Source organism: Ammospiza caudacuta, chromosome 4 (genome assembly GCF_027887145.1).
Source record: "Ammospiza caudacuta isolate bAmmCau1 chromosome 4, bAmmCau1.pri, whole genome shotgun sequence".
NCBI lineage: Eukaryota > Metazoa > Chordata > Aves > Passeriformes > Passerellidae > Ammospiza > Ammospiza caudacuta.
In genome coordinates, this window is record NC_080596.1 from 14,465,667 (window position 1) to 14,485,867 (window position 20,201).

At 37.0% G+C, this 20,201-nt stretch overlaps 1 protein-coding gene across 6 annotated transcripts in view; it reads right to left on the bottom strand.

Moving 5' to 3' along the window:
- Window positions 1-20,201, bottom strand: part of RAP1GDS1 (Rap1 GTPase-GDP dissociation stimulator 1) — a 90,894-nt gene that overhangs the window by 41,275 nt on the left and 29,418 nt on the right. For 3 of the 6 annotated variants that reach the window (XM_058803180.1, XM_058803184.1, XM_058803182.1), the window contains exons 2-3: window positions 17,617-17,727; window positions 2,266-2,388 (exon numbers count right to left, since the gene is read on the bottom strand). In XM_058803180.1, the coding sequence (XP_058659163.1) occupies window positions 2,266-2,388; window positions 17,617-17,727 (234 nt within the window). Of the gene's footprint in view, window positions 1-2,204; window positions 2,389-17,616; window positions 17,728-20,201 lie in introns of those variants that run through there. The other 3 variants (XM_058803181.1, XM_058803186.1, XM_058803183.1) reach the window with 3 other exon arrangements.

Below are 20,201 nucleotides of genomic sequence, written 5' to 3' on the forward strand. Positions count from 1 at the left end.
ACTAAAAACCTTGGAAGAGGGTTTAAAAGGTCTACGGTGGAGAGAGAAACTCCATGTAACAAGTTCACCTGAGCCTTCATGATGCTCACAATTGAAAGGCAAATAGCTGTAGCTGGAGACACATGAGTGACTAAAGGGAGTTTTGTATGTTTGGGTGTTTAAAATAGAAGAAACAAATATGAGTTCAAGCTGGGAGGAGGAAGAGTCATGTGAGCAGAGGAGGTGAAACAGCAAGAGCATGGAGGGGTGAAAAGATGAAGCATGACAAAGCTGCCAAGGCAAGTAGAGAGATTTGACGTGATCAGATGGGCATGCATATGATCAGATGAGGGGAATGTAAGAGGAAAACAAGAAGTGGGGAAGGAAAAGATGCTGTTGTATCTGTAACACCCAAAATCACAGTCTCTGCTCCAAGTTCTGGCAGTACTGCATGACATGAACACTCAGGAAATGGGTTTAATGCCTACTATCCATTGAACACAAATTTCTCAAAGTGCCCTAAAGTTTGTTGAAAACTGGTACAATATAAGCATTAAACTCTTTGTTTTATGCAATAAAACAAAGAAAACAACAGAATTCAAATGAGGTACTCCCTTCTATCCTGCTTAAGCAACCGTTTCAACGGAGTTAGAAACCAATGAGAAATACCCAGATGATCTCAGTCTTGAAAGCACTGGGAGCTTAAATAATTTCTGAATACCTTCACTTTAATCTGGGCTGAGGTCCCAATTACACCTGCTAATGACTCTAAGGAAAAGACAAAAGCTATTTTGTATGATGAACCAGGTAAAATGCCAGCTTTTCTGAGAGTGTACATAATTCATCAGTTTAAAAGCTGTCAGGGAAAAGGACACATTAGAAACTATTCAGACATTTCATGTGTGATTTCAGATACTGGCTAAAATGCTCTGTAAGGGAATCTTTGCAGAAACAATACATAGTAATCAGTTTAGCTATTGTGAGCATTGATTTTATTCTTAACTTTTCCCTTCTTGGGTAGGAGCTAAAAGGACCAACTGTGAGGACATATGGTTGACAGTGTTGTTCTAAAAAGACTTATTATGAATTCACTAAGTACAGAAAAAAACCATGATATATTTGCCTAAATCTCTATCATTCTGAAACATTTCTAAATTTAAATTTCTGTGTATACATATTTTATTGCCTCTTTATCTAAATAATTTTAACATTTAAAAACTAAACATGTCTCTTTTCTTTTCTCATTTGTGTTGTTTCTGAATAACCATATATAACTCTGTCTTAAAACGAGTAAATTGGGTGGAGGTCACCATGGGATATCAGTAAGAAGCTGTAGTTTGTGATTCCTCAGAAAAGGTGGAAATGGAATGTGAACGTAGTCAACAAAAATGTAGCCCTTTCCCTGAAGGGGCATCAACATGAGAGCTTGCAAAGGGAGAGGGATGAGGCTTCCGGGACAGCAGTTAAGTAACATTCTACTTTTCTCTCTCTAGCCTGTGGTGAAAGAAAGTCCAAAATGGAATCTGTGCCTCTTCAGCTGTGACAGCAGCAAGTCCAGGAGTGAGAAAAGTCAGCCACAAATGTCCTCTACCCTCATCACAGGGTCTGCCCATAGTGTCTGCTTGCAGGTATGAGGCCATTCTTCTGGGCTCAAGATACACATGTATTGAGTGAGCTTTAAGACAATCCTGTCTATAGAAAAAATTAAATAGTTTTTTGATTACCTCTGATGTTGTATTATATAGTGTATGTATATAATACATACCAAAATGGAGCTGATTCTTATTTGGGACTTAAGACTCTAACACATATAATGCTCTTTAGGCAGGACTAATTGGTTTCAATGTGGTATCAAAGACTCATAAGGGTTATAATCTTAGGACAAATCTCAGACCAAAGAAATTATCTACTATCCCTTAACCACCTGTATAGATGCTGCTGCTATAACCCTATGCACAACTGGCTGTACACATTGTGCATGTCTCTTTTTCTACATGCTTTGCATATAGAAATGCATTTCATCAGTGGTCAGTTATTTCTGTCCAATAAATTACATTACTGTCTCAAAAACTAAACAGAATGAAAGAGAAATTCCAGCAGCCAACTGCTGTTCTGATTGTATTAAAAAGTACAGAAAAAAATTGGACAAAACAAAAAGAGTGAAAGGGAGGGACATGAAAGGTGTCTAATCTATAAAATGAAAACATAAATGAAGTAAAACATACTGACAAGTGAGGTGAAAAACTGAAGATGTTCCAGCAGAAAAGTTCTTGTAGAAAACCTCACCATTTCTGGCTACTTCTGCTATGATGTTAGCTACTTTTGCTGTGCAGGAAGATTGTGGCGTCAACAGACTCGCGAACACCTGAAGAACTCCACTTTTCTGGATTTTTTCACTTGTCTCCATATCTGAAAAACACATCACACAAAAATGACTTGTACATCAAATTGCTTTGGGGAAGAACAGAAAGAAAAGCAGAAGGGAAGTCTTCTCAAAAGTTATTATGATAGCCATTATTTCCCATATAAGAAGCCAACTGTTAGTTCAGTTACCGTACTTATTTTATCTGATGTACTCATAGAACTTAATACTTTGCCATTTCTAATCAATTGACCTTTATAAGGTGACTGCTATGTAGTATATACAGATACATACTCATGCTTACATGGGGAAAATACTGGAGAGACTGTAAGAGTAAAGGTCATAAAATGACATGCAGCAGGTAAAGGTATTATGTAAAAGTCAAGGAATGACTCTTTGAAGAGATGAATTATTGGAAATGTTCAAGGAATGATGGGGAAAGTTCTCACAGTTTAGGGTACAGCTTAATGCAATGTAGGAATCAGAAACTGGAGAAGAGGGAGAGCTAAGATGTTCCTGGTTTTAGACTCCTCTTACACTCATTAAAATATCTTGTATGTTACCCTGTTACTGAGTGGCTCCAGTATAGACTCAGTAGAAGGGAAAGGGAAAAACATTGATTTCCTGCAGTAGGTATCAAAGATCTGTGACAAAAGCTTTTCCCTTTCTGCATGTAGCAAGAGGAATTGTGCAGCTGCTCCCTAACAGGGGCCCACCTAATATTGCTGGCCAACAGCAATGCTCTGTAACAAACTGAAAAACAACTTTATTCAACTGCAGTTAAAGACAAGCTACTAGATGCTATGACATATTTTGCTAACACTTTTAAAAATGGCCTATTTGAGTGTCACACATGGCCTATTAGTGTGACAGTACAACTAGATGGCAGCTATCATTTTAGAAAGCAGCATGACTTCTTAAGCTATTTATAAGGGAAGTTATTTGCATTCTTCAGAGTTAACAGATGCTCCAGTTGATGACTTTTGCAAAGCAAAACAAATCCATCTAAATGCTGTTTGCAACCACTCTTTGGCTGTGCTTCACCTGTAAATTGATAATAACATACCACCCTCCCTCTTTTCTTCTTCTTTCCTTTCCCCACTCTCAGGACTGCAATTGAATTTGATTTGTGGCAGCCCCAGGACCACTCTGCTGCCTCTGAGACTGGGAGAGATCCAGTCAAGCTGCCCCTGAACAGAAGCCAGCACAAGCCTGGCAGAGGTGACTCCCATGGGTTTTGTGGCTTGCACAGAGTATGTACATGCTTCAGTGTTGAGAGCTGGTTATGTCTACATGACAGAAAACAGACTGAAAACAGAGAACTTGTAGTCTGGACTGCAGTTATGCTTCCCATTTCTGTATATAATTCTTATTTGGGATGTTGCTGTTTGGCTAGGACCACTCAGCTACAGTATGTCAGTGATGACATCTGATACAAACAGATTAGGCATCAGTAAAGAATAATCTCAGCATCTCATGTGTAATGTAAGTGCTAATTATTATTAACCTGCTTGCAATCAGTTAACTGCAATTTTTGAAATACCCTGGAAAAAACCTCTCAGAAGATAAAATGTAAAGGAGCTTATGGCTTATTTGAAAGCTTTTATAAACTCTGACATGTAGCATGTACTTAGTAGCAATATTTTCCAGTGGATATAGGCATGCAAAATGAAAGTTTAAATTTAGAAAAAATCATATCACGACTAAAGACTAGTCCAGACATCTTAGATGTCTGTTAAGGAAGAGCTTCTCTCTCCCTTAAGTTCAAAACTTGAAGTACAGAACTCAAAATGCAAAATATGGCTATATGTGAATGTGTATTAGTAGGCAGGAGACATTAATGCATTTTCTCCTGTCATGCTTCTAAGATATACAGTATCCAATCCTATTTTCTTGGTCTGTAGTTTGATGGACTCATTACTGTGCAAAGCATAAATTACATGAGTAGAACGAAATATATCCTGCAAGAAGTGGGGAAATAAAATTAAATGCTTCTCCGGGCAAGTTGTGTGCAGCAGATACACCCTGATTTATTTTATTAAAAAAAGCAAGTGACCACCATAAAAGCACAGCCCTGACAGACCTCTCAGAAACTGGGAAATCAGTTACATAGGATCATACAGATGAAAACTGACCAGTGACTTAATTCCTACCCTGAAGCAGTAGAAGAGGCACACCTACATATACTCACTCATCCCTTCAAACCAAAATCCTAATGTTTCTTGTTAGTCAGTTGGGTATCAATGTCAAACTTCTACTAGTCATAAAAGAGGGAAGATGGATTAATTAGACCAGCAGTGAGTGCAGAACACCCCACCTCTACTCTACCCCGGGTAGGTGCTCAAGCATCATTATTTTGAGGAAAAGCACATTACTCTGGCATCAGGCAGAAGAATTACTACTATCAGCCCACAGTGCTCTCTGAGGCATTTTTGCCAGGAAATGCCTTAGGTGTAAAAAATGCCACAGGGTGCTTCAGCTTGTCTACTCCAAGTCTAAGTAAGCACTGCTCTTCCTCTGCAGAACACATGCAATTTACACTTGGTGTAATATACAAATTAATTCAGTTTCAAAATAGAGAGATGACAGTATGACACTAAATCTTTGCAAGTAGTTTATAGTAGATCCTCCATATAAGGCATCTGAAGAGAATGTGCCAGGAAAATTACTCTTTCATCCTAGTGTATATTACTCTGTTTAGTATCTGCAAAAAAATCCACTTTTTTCCAGGGATTTTGTGTTCATCATATTAAAGTTCTAATAAAGTAGTTGGGAAAAAAAAGGATGTGCTATAATATACAAATTAATTTCGTAAGTCACATGTTATTAGCAGATATATTTTTGTTACAATCAACCAATCTTTCTGAGTTTTGAAATGCTTAAACAAGGAAGGGTATTTTAATTGAAACAAGACACCTTATTTATAAACCTAAAATTGCATTGCTAAATATAGCAACTTTGCTCAGTATTTTTTATATTCTTTTAAAGGAGGAAGACTTGACAGGCAAATAATGCACAGGGATGCCCTGTGAAGTCTAAACAAAGATCTTCAACCACCCTTTGCTTGTCTGCAGAGTCAACTGTACACTCAGTTTGTGTACTAAGTGTTAAAATGCATGTCTGTAGAAGAGAATACCAAGCTGGAGGTCTTGAAGATGATTTCAGCACAGCTGTAGGTGTATAAGCATTTCTTTTAGTCCCCAAATGGGACAATTGCTTCACTTACAAAACATGTGTGAACAGTCCTGTGTGTGACTCTCCTTTGGGCTCAGCTTCACGTAACACCTGTCCTGTATAAATATATAAAAGATACAGGGACACAGGAACAAAAATGAAGGGAAGTGTGTGTGGTGTTATTCTTTCGAGTGGACAATAGATTGTTACGTTTATGTGGCAGTATTTTCACTATGATTGTAAAAACCATCAGTTGTTTTTGATTCTGCAGAACCTGAGACTGGGAGACCACACATCAGTGCTGCCACAGGGCTGGTACCCCTACCACTGCCTAGCTCTAGGAGAAATAAGGTAGGTTTTGCTGAGAATTAGAAACTGCTAGAGACTTTAGCATAGGCAACCCTCAACTCTTGCCTTTATTTGTTCTCTTCAGAGGCTGGAGAAAGCCTGCCTGGCTTCCTGTCTCTCTGTGTATATGCACTAAAGAGGTATTATTTATTAAGGATATCAATCTTCTGCATGCTAGTTTCATTCTGGGCTTCCTAGTAAATTATTAGAGGGTAAACTATTTTGAAAACTTATTTCAGCTGTCATCTTTTAAATTGCTATTTCAATTGTAGTTGGAGCATGTAAAAATTCTACAGGAGCAAGAAAGACCTAGGCAAATCTCTACCACATATTCTCCTCTTGTGTTTCTATACTGGCCAAAAAGGAAATCACAGCCAACATTCCTTTTTAGCAGAACTGCATCCCCTTTAAAATCCATTAAATTTATGTCTGGAAAAAACCTAGCAATGTAGATAGCCTGACATTAGGGTGCCACACCTCATAATCCTTTTGCTATCTGTGATGTATCTGTGATTTCAAATGCTTTTTTTAAAGACTGATTTTCAGTCTGCTTACATGAGCCCACACATAGAGCTGTCCCCTCTTAAAGCAAAGAAACTGTAGGACTGTAATAATGCTGCATTAAAAGCAGCCCTTTTGCACACAGTCTAACACAGCATAATTGGAGAGGAAAGCCCTTTAAGGTTAAGCCTGCTGCTTTAGATGCCTCCTTGTATCATTTGATATCAAGACAAAGGGTATGTCAGATCATGTGGTGTCAAAATCTTATTGATGTCACAGCTGAGTGAATAAAATGTCAACATGCTTGCTTTTTGTGGTTTTTGCAGTGCCTGAAGTCAGAATAGTTAAGGGTGTGGGCAGGAAAATCTTTAATGCCACAGATCAGAGCTGGAGAGCTGAGCACCATGGCTATTAGACTGGTTAATTAAGTAGCAGAAATCATAGGAAAAAAATCTAATATGTTTCAAATTAAAATTCTACACTCTTTTCCCTCTCAGCTCTCTTTCCTCTGAAATTTCACTTCTCTCTATCCACTCTTCTCTCCTCTCTGTATTATTTTGTACACCTTCAATTGAAATAAAAGGCAGAAAGGGGGAAGGGAAAGGCAAAGCATGTCTCTCAGCAGTGCCTTGCGAGCAGAAGAAAGCTGTAGGCTCACCATTCCTTATCCCCTATGAACAATGAGTCTAAGTTACACTGTTATTAGTAACCCTACAGTCGTGGTGGCTAGCACTGCAATAATTCCCATGTTGTGGAGCTTCACACCACAGAATTATGAATAAACAGCTTTGTGAGGGTCCTCTTTAAGCAATCTGTGTTTGCCATGTAGTCTTTTGAAAAATGCATGTCTTTCTAGCTGCAAAGATGTTTTATAAACCTACTGGAACTACTGCAAAAATTTACCTTGGCTTGATAATGTTCCTCCTACATGTACTCTCATCAGAAAAAGAAAGATGAACACATGAATAAATAATGATGAACCACATATATCATGAAAGGAACCTTCCATTTGCTCTTTCAGAAGGCAGAAGGGAAGAAAATGAAGGGAACAAGGGATATCTTTTGATCTGGCACATGCTCCTAACCACCACAGTAAGAAGGTTCATGTGACCAAGCATAAGCGTTGATGCTCTCTCCATATACAGCCTCCCTCAAGAAACATTGCCCCCTCTCCACAGCCTCCCACTGTATTTTTCATACCACTAAATGAAGATTTTGGTCCAGCTACAAAAGCACAAAAAGTGAGTTGTAAAGAAGCTCAGAAGAACAAATTATATGCTCTCATGAAACAAAGAACGCACCACTGATAAGGAGGTTTTGCTTAACAAACCTTAACCAAAGAGTCTGTTCCAATTATCAAGAGTTACTTAAATAGGGAAAAAGAAGTATAATAATAATAATAATAATAATAATAATAATAATAATAATAATAATAATTATTATTATTATTATTATTATTATTATTATTATTATTATTATTATTATTAATGTATAAAAATAACTGAAGACATTTGATTTCTTTTTGGTATGCTCCTCCTCACATGGGGAAATCCCCAAAATCTCCCTGTTCACTTATCCTTGAAATTAGACACCTATTAGGCAAGGAGGGAGGATTCTCCCTTAGCTGTACAAATGTTTCCATCATGGTGTTTGCTCTGTTTTGTCTCTGTCAGCAGCTACAGGGCAACTTCACCTCCTATTTTTAATGAAGAAAGAGACAGTACACAGATGTTTGTAATTAAAATCTCAGCTCTAACAAGGAAGGAAGGACAGATGGAGAGACAGATTTATCAATCAACTAACTGCATGAGTCCTGATGATTAAATTCTCCAAAAGCTACATCCAAAGGACAAAAGTGAATTTCAGGATGAGATTCTACCAATTGGATAGCCTACTGCAGGTACCAATGAAGTAAAAAGTATGTGACATCTTTGCCTTCAATGAAGAGAAATGCACATATACTTCCATGAATAGGTCACAGCACAAGGCAGAATACTCAAGTTAGGCAGCTTGGCACCCCTGAGTTCCTGAACTGCATCCGGTATCCAGCCCTGGCATGTAGCTGGTAGATTTATCCGAGCTGTTCCCCCTTTCTGACTCACCCTCTCCAGGATGTAACCACTACAGTAGCAAGGTTGCTGAAAGAGTTTGATGTCAGTGCCTCAGCTGCCAAGTTTGTTGTCTGGCATCTTAGTACAAATGTCATACACTCACACATTCTTGTTTTGTATTTGGCTTCCATGGACGTTTTCTCCCCTGCCTCCTCCCTTGCTTGTACTGACTGAACTTACTAGAGTCCCAGGGTAAAGGGTATTCTCATGCTTTAGTTCTTCAAAATGTATAACAAATTCTGGTCCTATGGAAGAAAATCCTTTCTCCAAATTTGATTTAGTTTATTAACATCAAATCAAATTTGAAAGCTGATAATTTTATATGCAGGAAATGTTTCATGTTCCTTTTAAGCAAACTCTATAGAGTGCTCTTAAGTGAGCTAAAATGCCTGCTGTGAAATTCCACTCTTTGCTTATTGAAAGAGTATGTCTACAGGAATTTTTTAATCTGCTGGTATTTTTAGTGAGCTGTGCTATCAGAGTAGTTTAAAGAAAACCTAATCTTAAAAAGATCACATTTTTAAGTTATAAGGGTCTGGAGCTAAGCTAAGAATGAAACTGCAGACCTGAAATTGTCAATTACATGATCTCTAAATATAATTTTTTTGGTAAAAGGTAGGCGTTTTCCTTTGCATTTTTGAAATGCAATACAGAAGCAAAAGAAAAGGCCTGCCTTTTGAAAATGCAATACAGAGGCAATCTAAAAAAAAAAAAAGATCTGTCAATTCTATTATCTGGAACTGCTATTCACTGATGCCTTCTGCAAAGAAAAAAAATATAACAGTTAATCTTTATTTGGCACATTGTGTATTCAATGAATAGCACTTGGAATTTAACACTTGGACAAACATTTAACTGTCTGGCACTAACTAAATACATCACTATTAAGGGGAATTTATGTAAAATATAATCCCACTAAGCAGCAGTGATTACCATTCAGTATCATTAGGGTAAGCCAGTTTACTGGGAGACAGTCCAATAAAAAGCAGCCACCTTGATTTAGTGTACTTATACTGTAAAAATATATTATATACAGCTCTTAATGAGGAAACATTTCTGGAGTGTACAATTATGTGTGTACAATATCATGACAAAGCAACAGTCCATGAGATAAAATGAAACAAACATTCCTCTGCAAAAAGAAGGAACACTTTATAACACAGTATTTAAGTCAAAACTCCCTCTTAAAAATATTCATCAGGATCCCCAACTTTTAGCAGGGCATTTGAGTAGAAATCTTTGCAGGTAAGATTAATGGCTTGATTGGCTGAGCTGGCCCAATTAAATTTGAACCCCTGCCTCTGTTAGAAGATATTATCTGTGTCAGAAGCAGACTAGAAATTCTTCCTAGTCTGAGATGTGGGGTTTTGGTTTGACTGCTTCCTACCAGCCACTCAGGTACATGCATTTAGCTTGGTTTTGTTTTTTTGGGTTTTTTTTCAAAAATTTCATCTTTATATCTGTTTCCACCATCTGCCATTTATCTTCTTCCACTAGAATAAAAATCATAGGTTCCACTGTATTCCCTCTTACTCATCCATTTAGTTTCATTTCTTCCTTTTCCATTTCTACTCCCTCTCCCTCCCTTGGTTTGAATAGATGTTAAATGCATTATGCCCACTCCACTGAATTCCAAAGATGCTGAATCAAGCAAGGTTTAGTAGTAGCTAAACAGACACTAGTTCATGTCTTCAATCCGTAAAAAACGAAATCCTACAAGGTACTATGATGCCTTAGTGCTGCTCTTAATATTTTTGTAGTTTCCAAGACAAAGCAGGAATAATAATAAAGTTATAAAATCTTTGTCATAGGCTAAGGACACCATCTACCTAAAGAACACTTTAATCTCAGCAGAGAACTATAAATTTCAGGAGACAGTTAGCAATGATACTGTTTAGTTTTTATCTTATTGGAGGAGGATGTTGTAGCTTTCATCTGCATATTTCCTCTTCATGGATAACACCATAAATGTCTGTTGCTTGTTTGAATGTTCAAGCTGAGACATTTACATGTCAGGACTAACATGCAGGTCTGTGCCTGCTGGGTCTGAGTATACATCCATGGGTGTGATGCCTAGAGAGGCTGACCTAGAACAGAGGCTGGACAGAGTTAAAGAATAAAGTAGGTGTTTATTAAAAGGCCTTAAAGGATACACCTTGGGCAGTACAAGAGCCCAGCCAGGGCTACACCCAAGATGGACCCAAAATGGTCAAGCAAAATGGACGACCGATCACAAGGTCCCACACTTTTATAAGTTCCGGTCCATTTGCATATTGGGGTTAATTGTCCAATTATAGCTTCAGGTCATGAAGTCCCATCCTCCTTGCTCACTCTCTTCAATTCATTGTTGTTTATGCTTTTTGGACTTGAGGCTTGCAATGGTTGTCCTTGGTTCTCAGGTTGGAAAAGGATTTTTTTGTCTACCTACCCTGTGAGGACAACTTACCAACACTTAACATGGAGTTCAGAGTTACAAACCAAGGCAGCACAGAATCTGAAAAATATGGAAGCTAAAACTTAAGGCACCAGGTGGCCTCCTTCTCCTTCCAAGATCACGGCTGGGAGACATATACCAGGGATCGCTGGAGGCACACCCCAGGAGGATCAAAAGTCCTCCTGGAAGGGAGACTGCTGCTAAGAAGAAAGGGAGATGCTAAAGATCAAAGAGGAATAAGAAAGCAGGGAAATGCTATTTGTCAGTGAACGTAATTCTACTAGTTATCAGTTGTTTTAAGGCCACTAATCCAATTAGTAGCACTGCCTACCCCCTTGGTTGTGCTAAGCTCTCTTGATGTGCTTGCGCACTGCCTTGTCACAGCTTACATGTAAAGTGTGCTGAATCTGCAGGGATGCTCAAAGCTCTTTTTTTATTTATACAAAACAACTGTGGTCAGGATAGGGCCTATAGACAGTTATTGTTTTAATCTTTAATAGTGTGCAAGCATTTATAATCAGGAAAGCATTGTTTGTTGGCCACATCACATCATTTTACTCTTATTCTGTTCATACAATTTCTCCAAAACAGAGAAAGATTAGTGTGCTGATGTTTAAGAATATGCTTGCTTGAGCATGCTCTGAAATGTGGAGCTTTTTCTCCATGCTCTGTTCCACAAAAGGGAACAGAGAAAGCTTAAGATGTTTAGCCAATAGGAAAACATGAAAGTGATTTTAGTTGTTTGTGCCTTAGAATAACTCTGCTATGACAAAAGGTTCTACAACTTAATTTTTTCTATGTTTGGGGCAGGAAGATAAGTATTTTCTTGCTAATGTGGAGGGCTGTGGAAACAAAAGATGAAATGACTTTCTTAATCCTCTGTGTACTAAAGAGGTACAAGGCTTCACTGAAATCAGATGGCACTTAGTGTTCAAGTTAAGCAGACAGCTGCCTACCTGACTCTGAAATGAATAAATAAAAGAGTGTGTACACAGAACTATCAACAATGTCCAAAAAAAAAAGAGGTAAATAGATAAAAAATAGGTACATCTTGATTTTCTCTTTTACAAATCAAAGGTTACTAATTAATAATAATAACAACAACACATATTATTAATAATATATTATACACAAGATTAATTAATATTTATTAATACTAATAAATATTAATAAATAATAATATCAACAAAGTAATAGCAAGAATAATAAATTTTAAAATTTCAGGGGTTTTTTAGTTGAGCTCTGAATTACAGAAGTACAAAATTATCATTCTTCATGATTTTTCTGCTCCAGTACAGGAACCGTTCCATTTTCTGTGGTGATTGAAGATCAGAAAAACGAACATCAAATATAGGAAGCCTAAGTATTAAATAAATTCAACAATATATGGAAGCCACAACTATGAAGAGCAGAATAAAATTAATTTCCAACTGAAATATAACCTCTGTGTAAACATATGGTTGTGAGAACTGGAAATCCACCAGAATAATTAAAGAGAGAAAACTAGATACCTGTTATAGGAGGTGTCTACCAAAGTTTTAGGGCATTCAGTGAGAAGTTTCACCACTGCCAAAAAAATGTGGGAAATCTGCTATGTGTCCAGATATTCAAGATTTTCTTAAGCACTCCAGATACCAACACATCCTCCTCTGGGATGCCATCAAATAGGAACAAACCCATTTCAGAAAACTGACTGGTGACTCCCAAGAGAAAACCTGAACAAGAAGCGTTAGGTAGGAGGGATAAGCCCGTGGTCCCTACAGGCTGGAACAGCAGGAAGTGATGGCAAAAGCTTACTAGAAATTGCTCAGGAAATATGCTCAGAAATTTCTACAGAAATATGTAACAATGTTATTTTCCCTGATACAACACAGCCAGTATATTCTAATCAAAGCATGGCTCCAGCATATACATTCTGGGGCAAAGCAAAATACTATTATGAAACTATGTGCATTATGGGAAGAAAAATAGCTTCTAAGCCATTAGAAGTAGCCTTTGAATGATGCTGAGCTTTCCAGTTTCAAGCATGAATTAAAAATTTTCATTTGTCATGTGATGGTTCCTTGAGTTACCAGGCATCAGCAAAGCTCAACAAGTAGAAAATAAGGCATCTTAGTCAGCCACATCTTTAAGGTAAAGTGCATTATTTCAAATATTTCCAATCTTTCTAAATCCTTTTCAAAACTCAGGCCTTGCCCTCTCATGTAAGCTTATCTTTATTGCTGTGATTTTGCTTTAACCATTTTTTCACACAAATATGCAAACTCATATTCTTAATCTTCTAAAAAGTGTATGTAAAAAAATATTTCAAATTCATGTGCCAGCCTTTCCACTTCAGCTACATCAGAGCCAGGTGCCGAAAGCTGGGATTAGTGGGCATTTTCAGCCTCTTATGCTGAGTACAGCAGAGCCAAAAATAACATTCTCAGCAGATTTTTCAGATTTCTCATTTATCCAAACTGGGTTATTTATGTCTGCTGTAACTTCTTGTATCTGAAACACAGCATGTCTGGACTAGCAGTAACTTTTTTTTTGTTATTACTGCAATAATTATGTCCCAGAGAGCCTGCAGTTTAAAAGAGGCTCTATTTCCTTTTTGCTTTCCTTCTCTCAGGCAGTCCTTTCTTGTGGACATTTATTTAGAGATCTTAGGATAAATGCACTTTTTTGATAGGCCTAGTATTTATGAAATGACTCTTAAATATAAATGTGTATATGCTGGCTGAATATAATGGCCAGTATTGTTTTCTCCTGTAATTCCTTATATAAGACAATTAACCAATTGTTCCCAATATCCAATAGTAGTATATACCCATATTTTCCTTGGGTGCAAGATACAAAATAAAACAATCATACTTTACTTACTTTATTCCAGAATGTAAGTATATGATCTTTCAAATTGATTTTCTTCAGTGCATGTCTTACTCATACTTTTGAGGAGGTTTGTGCCTTTTTTGGTTGTTATGAACATTCTACACTCCACGTCACTGTAAATAGTCTGCTTCTAGATCAGCAAAATTCTTTCTAGACAATAACACATCAATCCATGTCTGTATAGAACTAATACAGATTATATGGAGCAGACAATGGAGTAACTTGTTTTAATGGATAGTTGTTAAAAGAAAACACACGTAATACATGACTTTCACCTCTTGATTGAATATAAGCCACTAATTCATTTAGTGCATGTCTGGCTCTGGTTTTTTGCTGCTAATAATGCTTATGGATCATGTACCTCAGGCTTTCCTTAAAAATCTGAACTATGGGAAGTTTAGCAGATGGTGAGTGCTTGCAGGGGGACAGAGATCAAATATTTGTGTTTTTCTTTCAGAAGTTAGGTGGACAGAATCTCAGTTTATGCAAATGAGGTAGATCCACAGAGGTGAAAGCAATGCTTACCTTACCTGTGAATCTTGACTTACGTTACTGAAACTTTATGGCTTCAAAGTCCCCAGAAATGCTAGTTAACTTCACTGGGAATGCTGAAGGAACTCCACACAAAATGAGGTATGTCATTATTCTAAAGCATTTCTAATGCATATTTATGTCTCATTCTTGTGTCATTGTTGCCTCTTTCATTCTTTCATCTTCAAAAAACCCCCTCAGTTTTCTCTAGTGCCACAAGCTAGACCATATATGACTGGCCTCAGACAGAAGTGCTGGTGACAGACAAGAACTAAAATATCTGCATAAATAGGAATATATATATTTCAAAACAATGTCTCCTGAGGAAACCATCTGTGCAGGATTTTCAGACCCAGGTCTCAGATGTGAAGAGCTATGCAAGTTTCTCCTAGACAAACTGTCGTTAAAACAATTTGAATTTGGCTTGCCAAATATTTACCAGCAGTTATCACATTCAGCTGAGTATCTGACTCACCCTTCTGTAGTACAGCATATGTGTGTGTGTGTGTGCACCTTAATTTGACTGCTGTGACAAATGCAGAATAGCTCCTAAAGTCAGGCAGGAGGTATCGTGTTCCAGGGCATTACACCTGCCTAGGATTATCAACAGATCAGTTTTGGAAATGAGAGTGAAAAACAAAAGAAAACACAGCAGATTACACAGAAAGAAATGAAAAGTTACTAAATTCATCATAACTTTTTTTCTCTTTCTATAGAAAGTAGAGAATTTTAGAAGTAGGTAATGACAGACAGTAGACAGTAGAAAATATGAGAAGAAGGTAATGTTTTAGCATAATGAAAACATAAAGATTGTGTGCAAAATAAATGGAACTATAATTTTCACTGCACTCTTACAGACTAGGGAATTTAACATTCTGCAGCAGCCACAAACATATGCATGCAGATACCAATAGATAGTGTAAAGGTCACTAAAACATTCATGTGTACGTGCACTATACAAAACTGAAGTTGTCCTTTACTGAAAATCTCAATTTGTTGTAGTATCATTGGGTTTAACTACTGATTTTGGCTGGCAGTAGATGGGATTGGGTTGCATTAGCATATTAGTAATGTACTCAATTTTATATAAGATAAAATAATATTTTAATCTCCAAGTTTTAAAGCAGTGAATAAAACTTTAACTTCTGTGATTAACAATACTACCATGAACTCCCAACAAAATCACAGTTCTATAAACATATCTTAAAAAAACTCCTATTCCTTGAATGGCTTGTTTATCTCACATTAATATGATGATTTACTGAACTACAAATGTATACTTCATTAATTTAATCATACACATGGAAATATACTAAACAAGAGCAGAACAACTTTGCAAAATATTATTTAAATGATTTCTGCATAACAATTAACGTTCTTTTATATAAACAATTTGATTTCTCATTATTATTGAGTAAATTTATACACAGACACAGAGGTACAGTGTGTCTCTCATAACTAGGTATTGTATATATTATAATATAGACTATCATTAAAAATCAATCAGCCAAATCCATATTAAGATGTTAACTGGATGGATGAGAGCTGTGAGAAAGCATTTAGAAAGCTGATTCTGTGTCTATTTGTTGAATCAATCTATTATATGCAATTTACCTCAATCTCTGAAGTCTTTTGAATGTACTGCTGTTCTCATAAAATTATCTCAAGCCAGAAATCTGTTCCCCAAATCATCAGACAACCTTGATAACTAAAGCCCATTGTCCAGTGAGACTTGGAAAAACTTAGGTATGGAAGTGTCCAGTTCCCTTGAAACAGAATTGATAAACTAGTTCCTAAATTACCAGCCAGCTGCTTGAAAAACCTCTCCTATCTGACCCATCTAATTTTCAGTGCATTATTTCAGTTGCCCTCAATCTTGGGCAAATGCAACTACATGGAGATGTGTATCATAGGGCAGCTCAGCAGGGCTGTATTCATGTCACTGACTTACACACAAGAGCATGGGAAATTATGGAGAGAATAAATTTTCTAGAACTACCCCAAAGAGAGAGGTCAAAATCCTAATAATCTGTTTATCGGATCTGGCAGCTGCAAATCTAGAAGAGAAAAGATTTTGGAAAGAAGAGCAAAACCCTTGACTGAGACAGAAGAGTAAATGTACATGAGTAAAATTATTTTGCATCTGCCAGACTTGTTCTCTGACACAGCTATGTGACCTTCATAGACAAAACAGCAACTCTGTTATTTACACGAGTAAGTTGTCACTTTTCATATGATCTTCTCTTTAGTACTTATTAAGTATTAGGCTTAAAAGTAGTGGAAGTAAATCCAATTGGAGGTTGGATTAAAGTATTGGATATACCTTATAAAAAAATCCAGAACCTTCAAAAAATGATTGATCTAAACCTTAAAGATTTTATTACTTTCTGGCTGATAATCTCCTTCTAAAATAGTGAGAATTAAAAATGGACTACTATTAAATGCAGACACTGTTATAATCCATTTTTGACTTGATCTGGATGGTGCTTATATTCAGTTGTGAAAATCCTCATAAAGTATTTTACACCAACTAATCCAAGAGGCTTTGATTTGTAAAATACCATCATGTGAAAAAAACCAAGACTTATCAATACTTTGTACTTTTGAGTGTATTGATATTTCCAGAGGACCAACTCTTTTTTTAAAATAAAACATTTTAATTGTGGCTTGTACCTATCCTGAAAAGTTTTTGAACCTGAAATTGTACACATATTTTTCTTCTGCCACAATGTGAAGCACTAAGAAAGTTAAATTCAGAAAAGTCTCACAAACTGTCATCTTCATTACCTTCCCTTTCTGTCTACTGGGAGTGGGGACAAGCACTCTAAATATTTTGGTGAAAATGACATCTTGTTCCATTCTGATGTTATTTTTGTTACATACTACATATCAAACTTGGACTGTCTTTGGATATCCAGGCTAGTTCTGCTAATTGAAACTCCATTACAAATAGGAAACTATGCTTTTTCAACCAGAATTAGCAACCAGCTCCCTTATCCTTTTCCCCATCTTATGAGGCTTATTTCTCCAACTCTGTTCTTTTTTTTTCTTGAATGATCAATTAAAAAAGTAAGTGCTCTGCTTAATTGTGGAGAAAGGAATGGACTAGAGCTGTTCCAAATATTCAAGTATTTACCTGTCACTGTCTTCATTGCTACCAGAACATTACAGACATATGGGTTAAAAACTCCCAAAACTCCACAGAGCCAATCTAGCAGCCTACTGCTTTATCCAGTCTTTCTGCCACATTTTAATTCACTGATCTCATATGATTTAAAATTTGAAAGGCTCATACAACTTACTGTTTTGTGCCAGAGCTTGAAGCAGACAATCCAAGCATCCCTCCAAGCTATCTGCTGTGCTGTCAGTGGATGTTATCTTCAGCTTTTTCAGGGCTTCACTTAAATTATCTGCTTGATAAACAAAAAGGAAAAAGAAATCAGTGTCCTCATCAATTTGGTAACACCACTATAGTCTTGAATGTAAATAGTTAGTGTAAACAGTTCCTGTATCAATGAAGAAGACATGCATGGTCTGTATTCTGAGGATACAAACAGCCAGGAAGCAAAGGTTATAGATGAAATGAAACTTTTCAGATTTATATAGACATTTATCATTTTGCATCTGAGAACAGGATGTCACAGCAGGTGACATGACTTTATGAAATACCACTGAACAGCAATTTATCTATTAGTATTTTCTCAGCCTCGCTGGTACAGAAAACCAGCAGCTGTTTCTTTGCTTCTCCTCTTGTGTGTGGGAATGAAATAGAACAGAAATAAGCATATCTTGATCTTCTTCATCAATAGAGGCAAAGTAATTGAAAATGCCAATTTCTGCATCCTGTGTAGGCTTCCATCTTGACTATTCACACACGCCTAGTGCTAAGCTTAGTGCCTTTTAAGAAGTATGCCACTTTCCACCACAATGTTACAAGCATCATTGTTTATAGGAATTGTGTTACCTCTTTAAACTCAACTGATCCATAAAAACAGATGGCATCTTCTCAAAATAAGAAAGTTCTACTGTGGATTTCAGATAATTTACTCTTCCCTCTTTAAAAAAACCCACCACAGCCCAAATGCAAATGAGATTACATCATTCTCAAAAGATACCTATTTGCCCAGTAAAGATTGGGTTGTACGACTGTTACCATTTTGAGGATTCTATCCTTTCATGAGCAAGGTTTAAGGCTGCAGCTGCAGCCTGAGCCTCTGGTAAGCCCACTGATGACTAACCTCACTCTGAAGGGACTATTCTTTTCAAAATGAGTGCTGAATGCTGATTCAGTTTCCATGCCAACTCTGACAGCAAGCAGAAAGTGTTACTCAAAACAAATAATGTTGAATAGTGTCTCACTGTCTCTTCGTCCCAGTGGCTGATCAAGAGCCTTGACCCAAGCCCAACCCAGCCACAGGTGCAGTTTTTTTTCAGTGCATCACTGGTATTTTCTGAGCCAGTGCTGCTTAGAGCTTCCCACCAGCGTAGGAAGCCTCCTTGACAGGTGAGCTGGCACCTGCTGTGCTCTGCCTCCTCTTCAGTTGCCTATGTATGGGATGGTGCAAAGGAAAAGAGTGAAGACACAGCAGGCATCCCATGAAAAGGGTGGAATCTCACTGATGGAGCTGCTTTGATTCTCAGCCAAAGCTGTGGCTTTTGTTCCAATTCCAATTTTTATTTGCATATGCTTTTGTAGTTCAATATTCCATAGAGATAAAGGTGAGATTCTTAACTTTCTAAAGTGCTCAGTCTTTATATATGAAATTGCTTATATGTTTGTATGATCAGGCAGTTATTTTGTCTATTCATAATGAACACGTTCTTAGCAACACTATAGCCAGGAGTGTCAGTACTCCTTAATGCAACCACACTTGGTTGTGGCTCCTCAAGATCTTAAAAACCTTCCTCCCTACCACCTCCTCACTATGCTGAGCTCCCACCTTCTGGAACAAGCTAACTGGGAAAAAACCCCTAAATTTAATTTCCCCTTTTACACACATTACTCTCTAGCAGGCTTACCACAGCACTTTTCTTGAATCACCTTTAGCCAACAGTAAAGTTGAACATGCACTGCAAAGTCTCATTGCTTAAATTCATTATTCAGGATATACAACTAGAATTTGTCAAAAGCCAAAACTTATCAATGACCAGCCCCAGCACTACAATTTTACATTGTGCACTCCACCTCCTGTCATACCTTCTTCACCTGCCTCCTTCTCATATTCTTCTCTTCAGTTTTCTGCTAACATAGCACATAACATAATTCTCTTCCTTCCTTACAGGCATCTCATCTCCTTGGATATTCACACACTTAACTTTGAAGCTATAGCAACATTTACAATAAGAAGACTCGATCTACTGTATAAATGAAAAGCAAGGGTTCCTATAATCTAGGGAAGAAGAAAATGCAAAGGTAAGAAATTCACTGTCACACCAGATTTTGCAGACTATTGTCAGAGACCATACCCAGATTTTATTTCTCTCTTACAGCCTCTTCTACTTCACTTGCACTCAATAAATCACAAGATCCCACTTATTATTTAATTTTTTCTGTGCAGAGATGAGTGTTTTATATAAAATACTTGCTATTTCTTTCACTCCATTCCACATCAGAACCTGCAATAGAGTTAGAAGTCTGCCCAGTCTATTTTCCTACCACTCCCTTCTGCTCAGTTTTTCTGGGGAAAGTCCACTATTTTAATACTACACAATTACAGATGATATGCAAAATTATGTATTTTGGGCAAAATTGTTCAATTGTGACTACCCAAATATTTCATTCCCTAGGACAAGGAAATCAATTTTTCATGGTACCAAGCATGTGCACATTCCACTAATATACATGGACATTTAACAGCAATTTTAGACAAACTTCAAATATCAATGG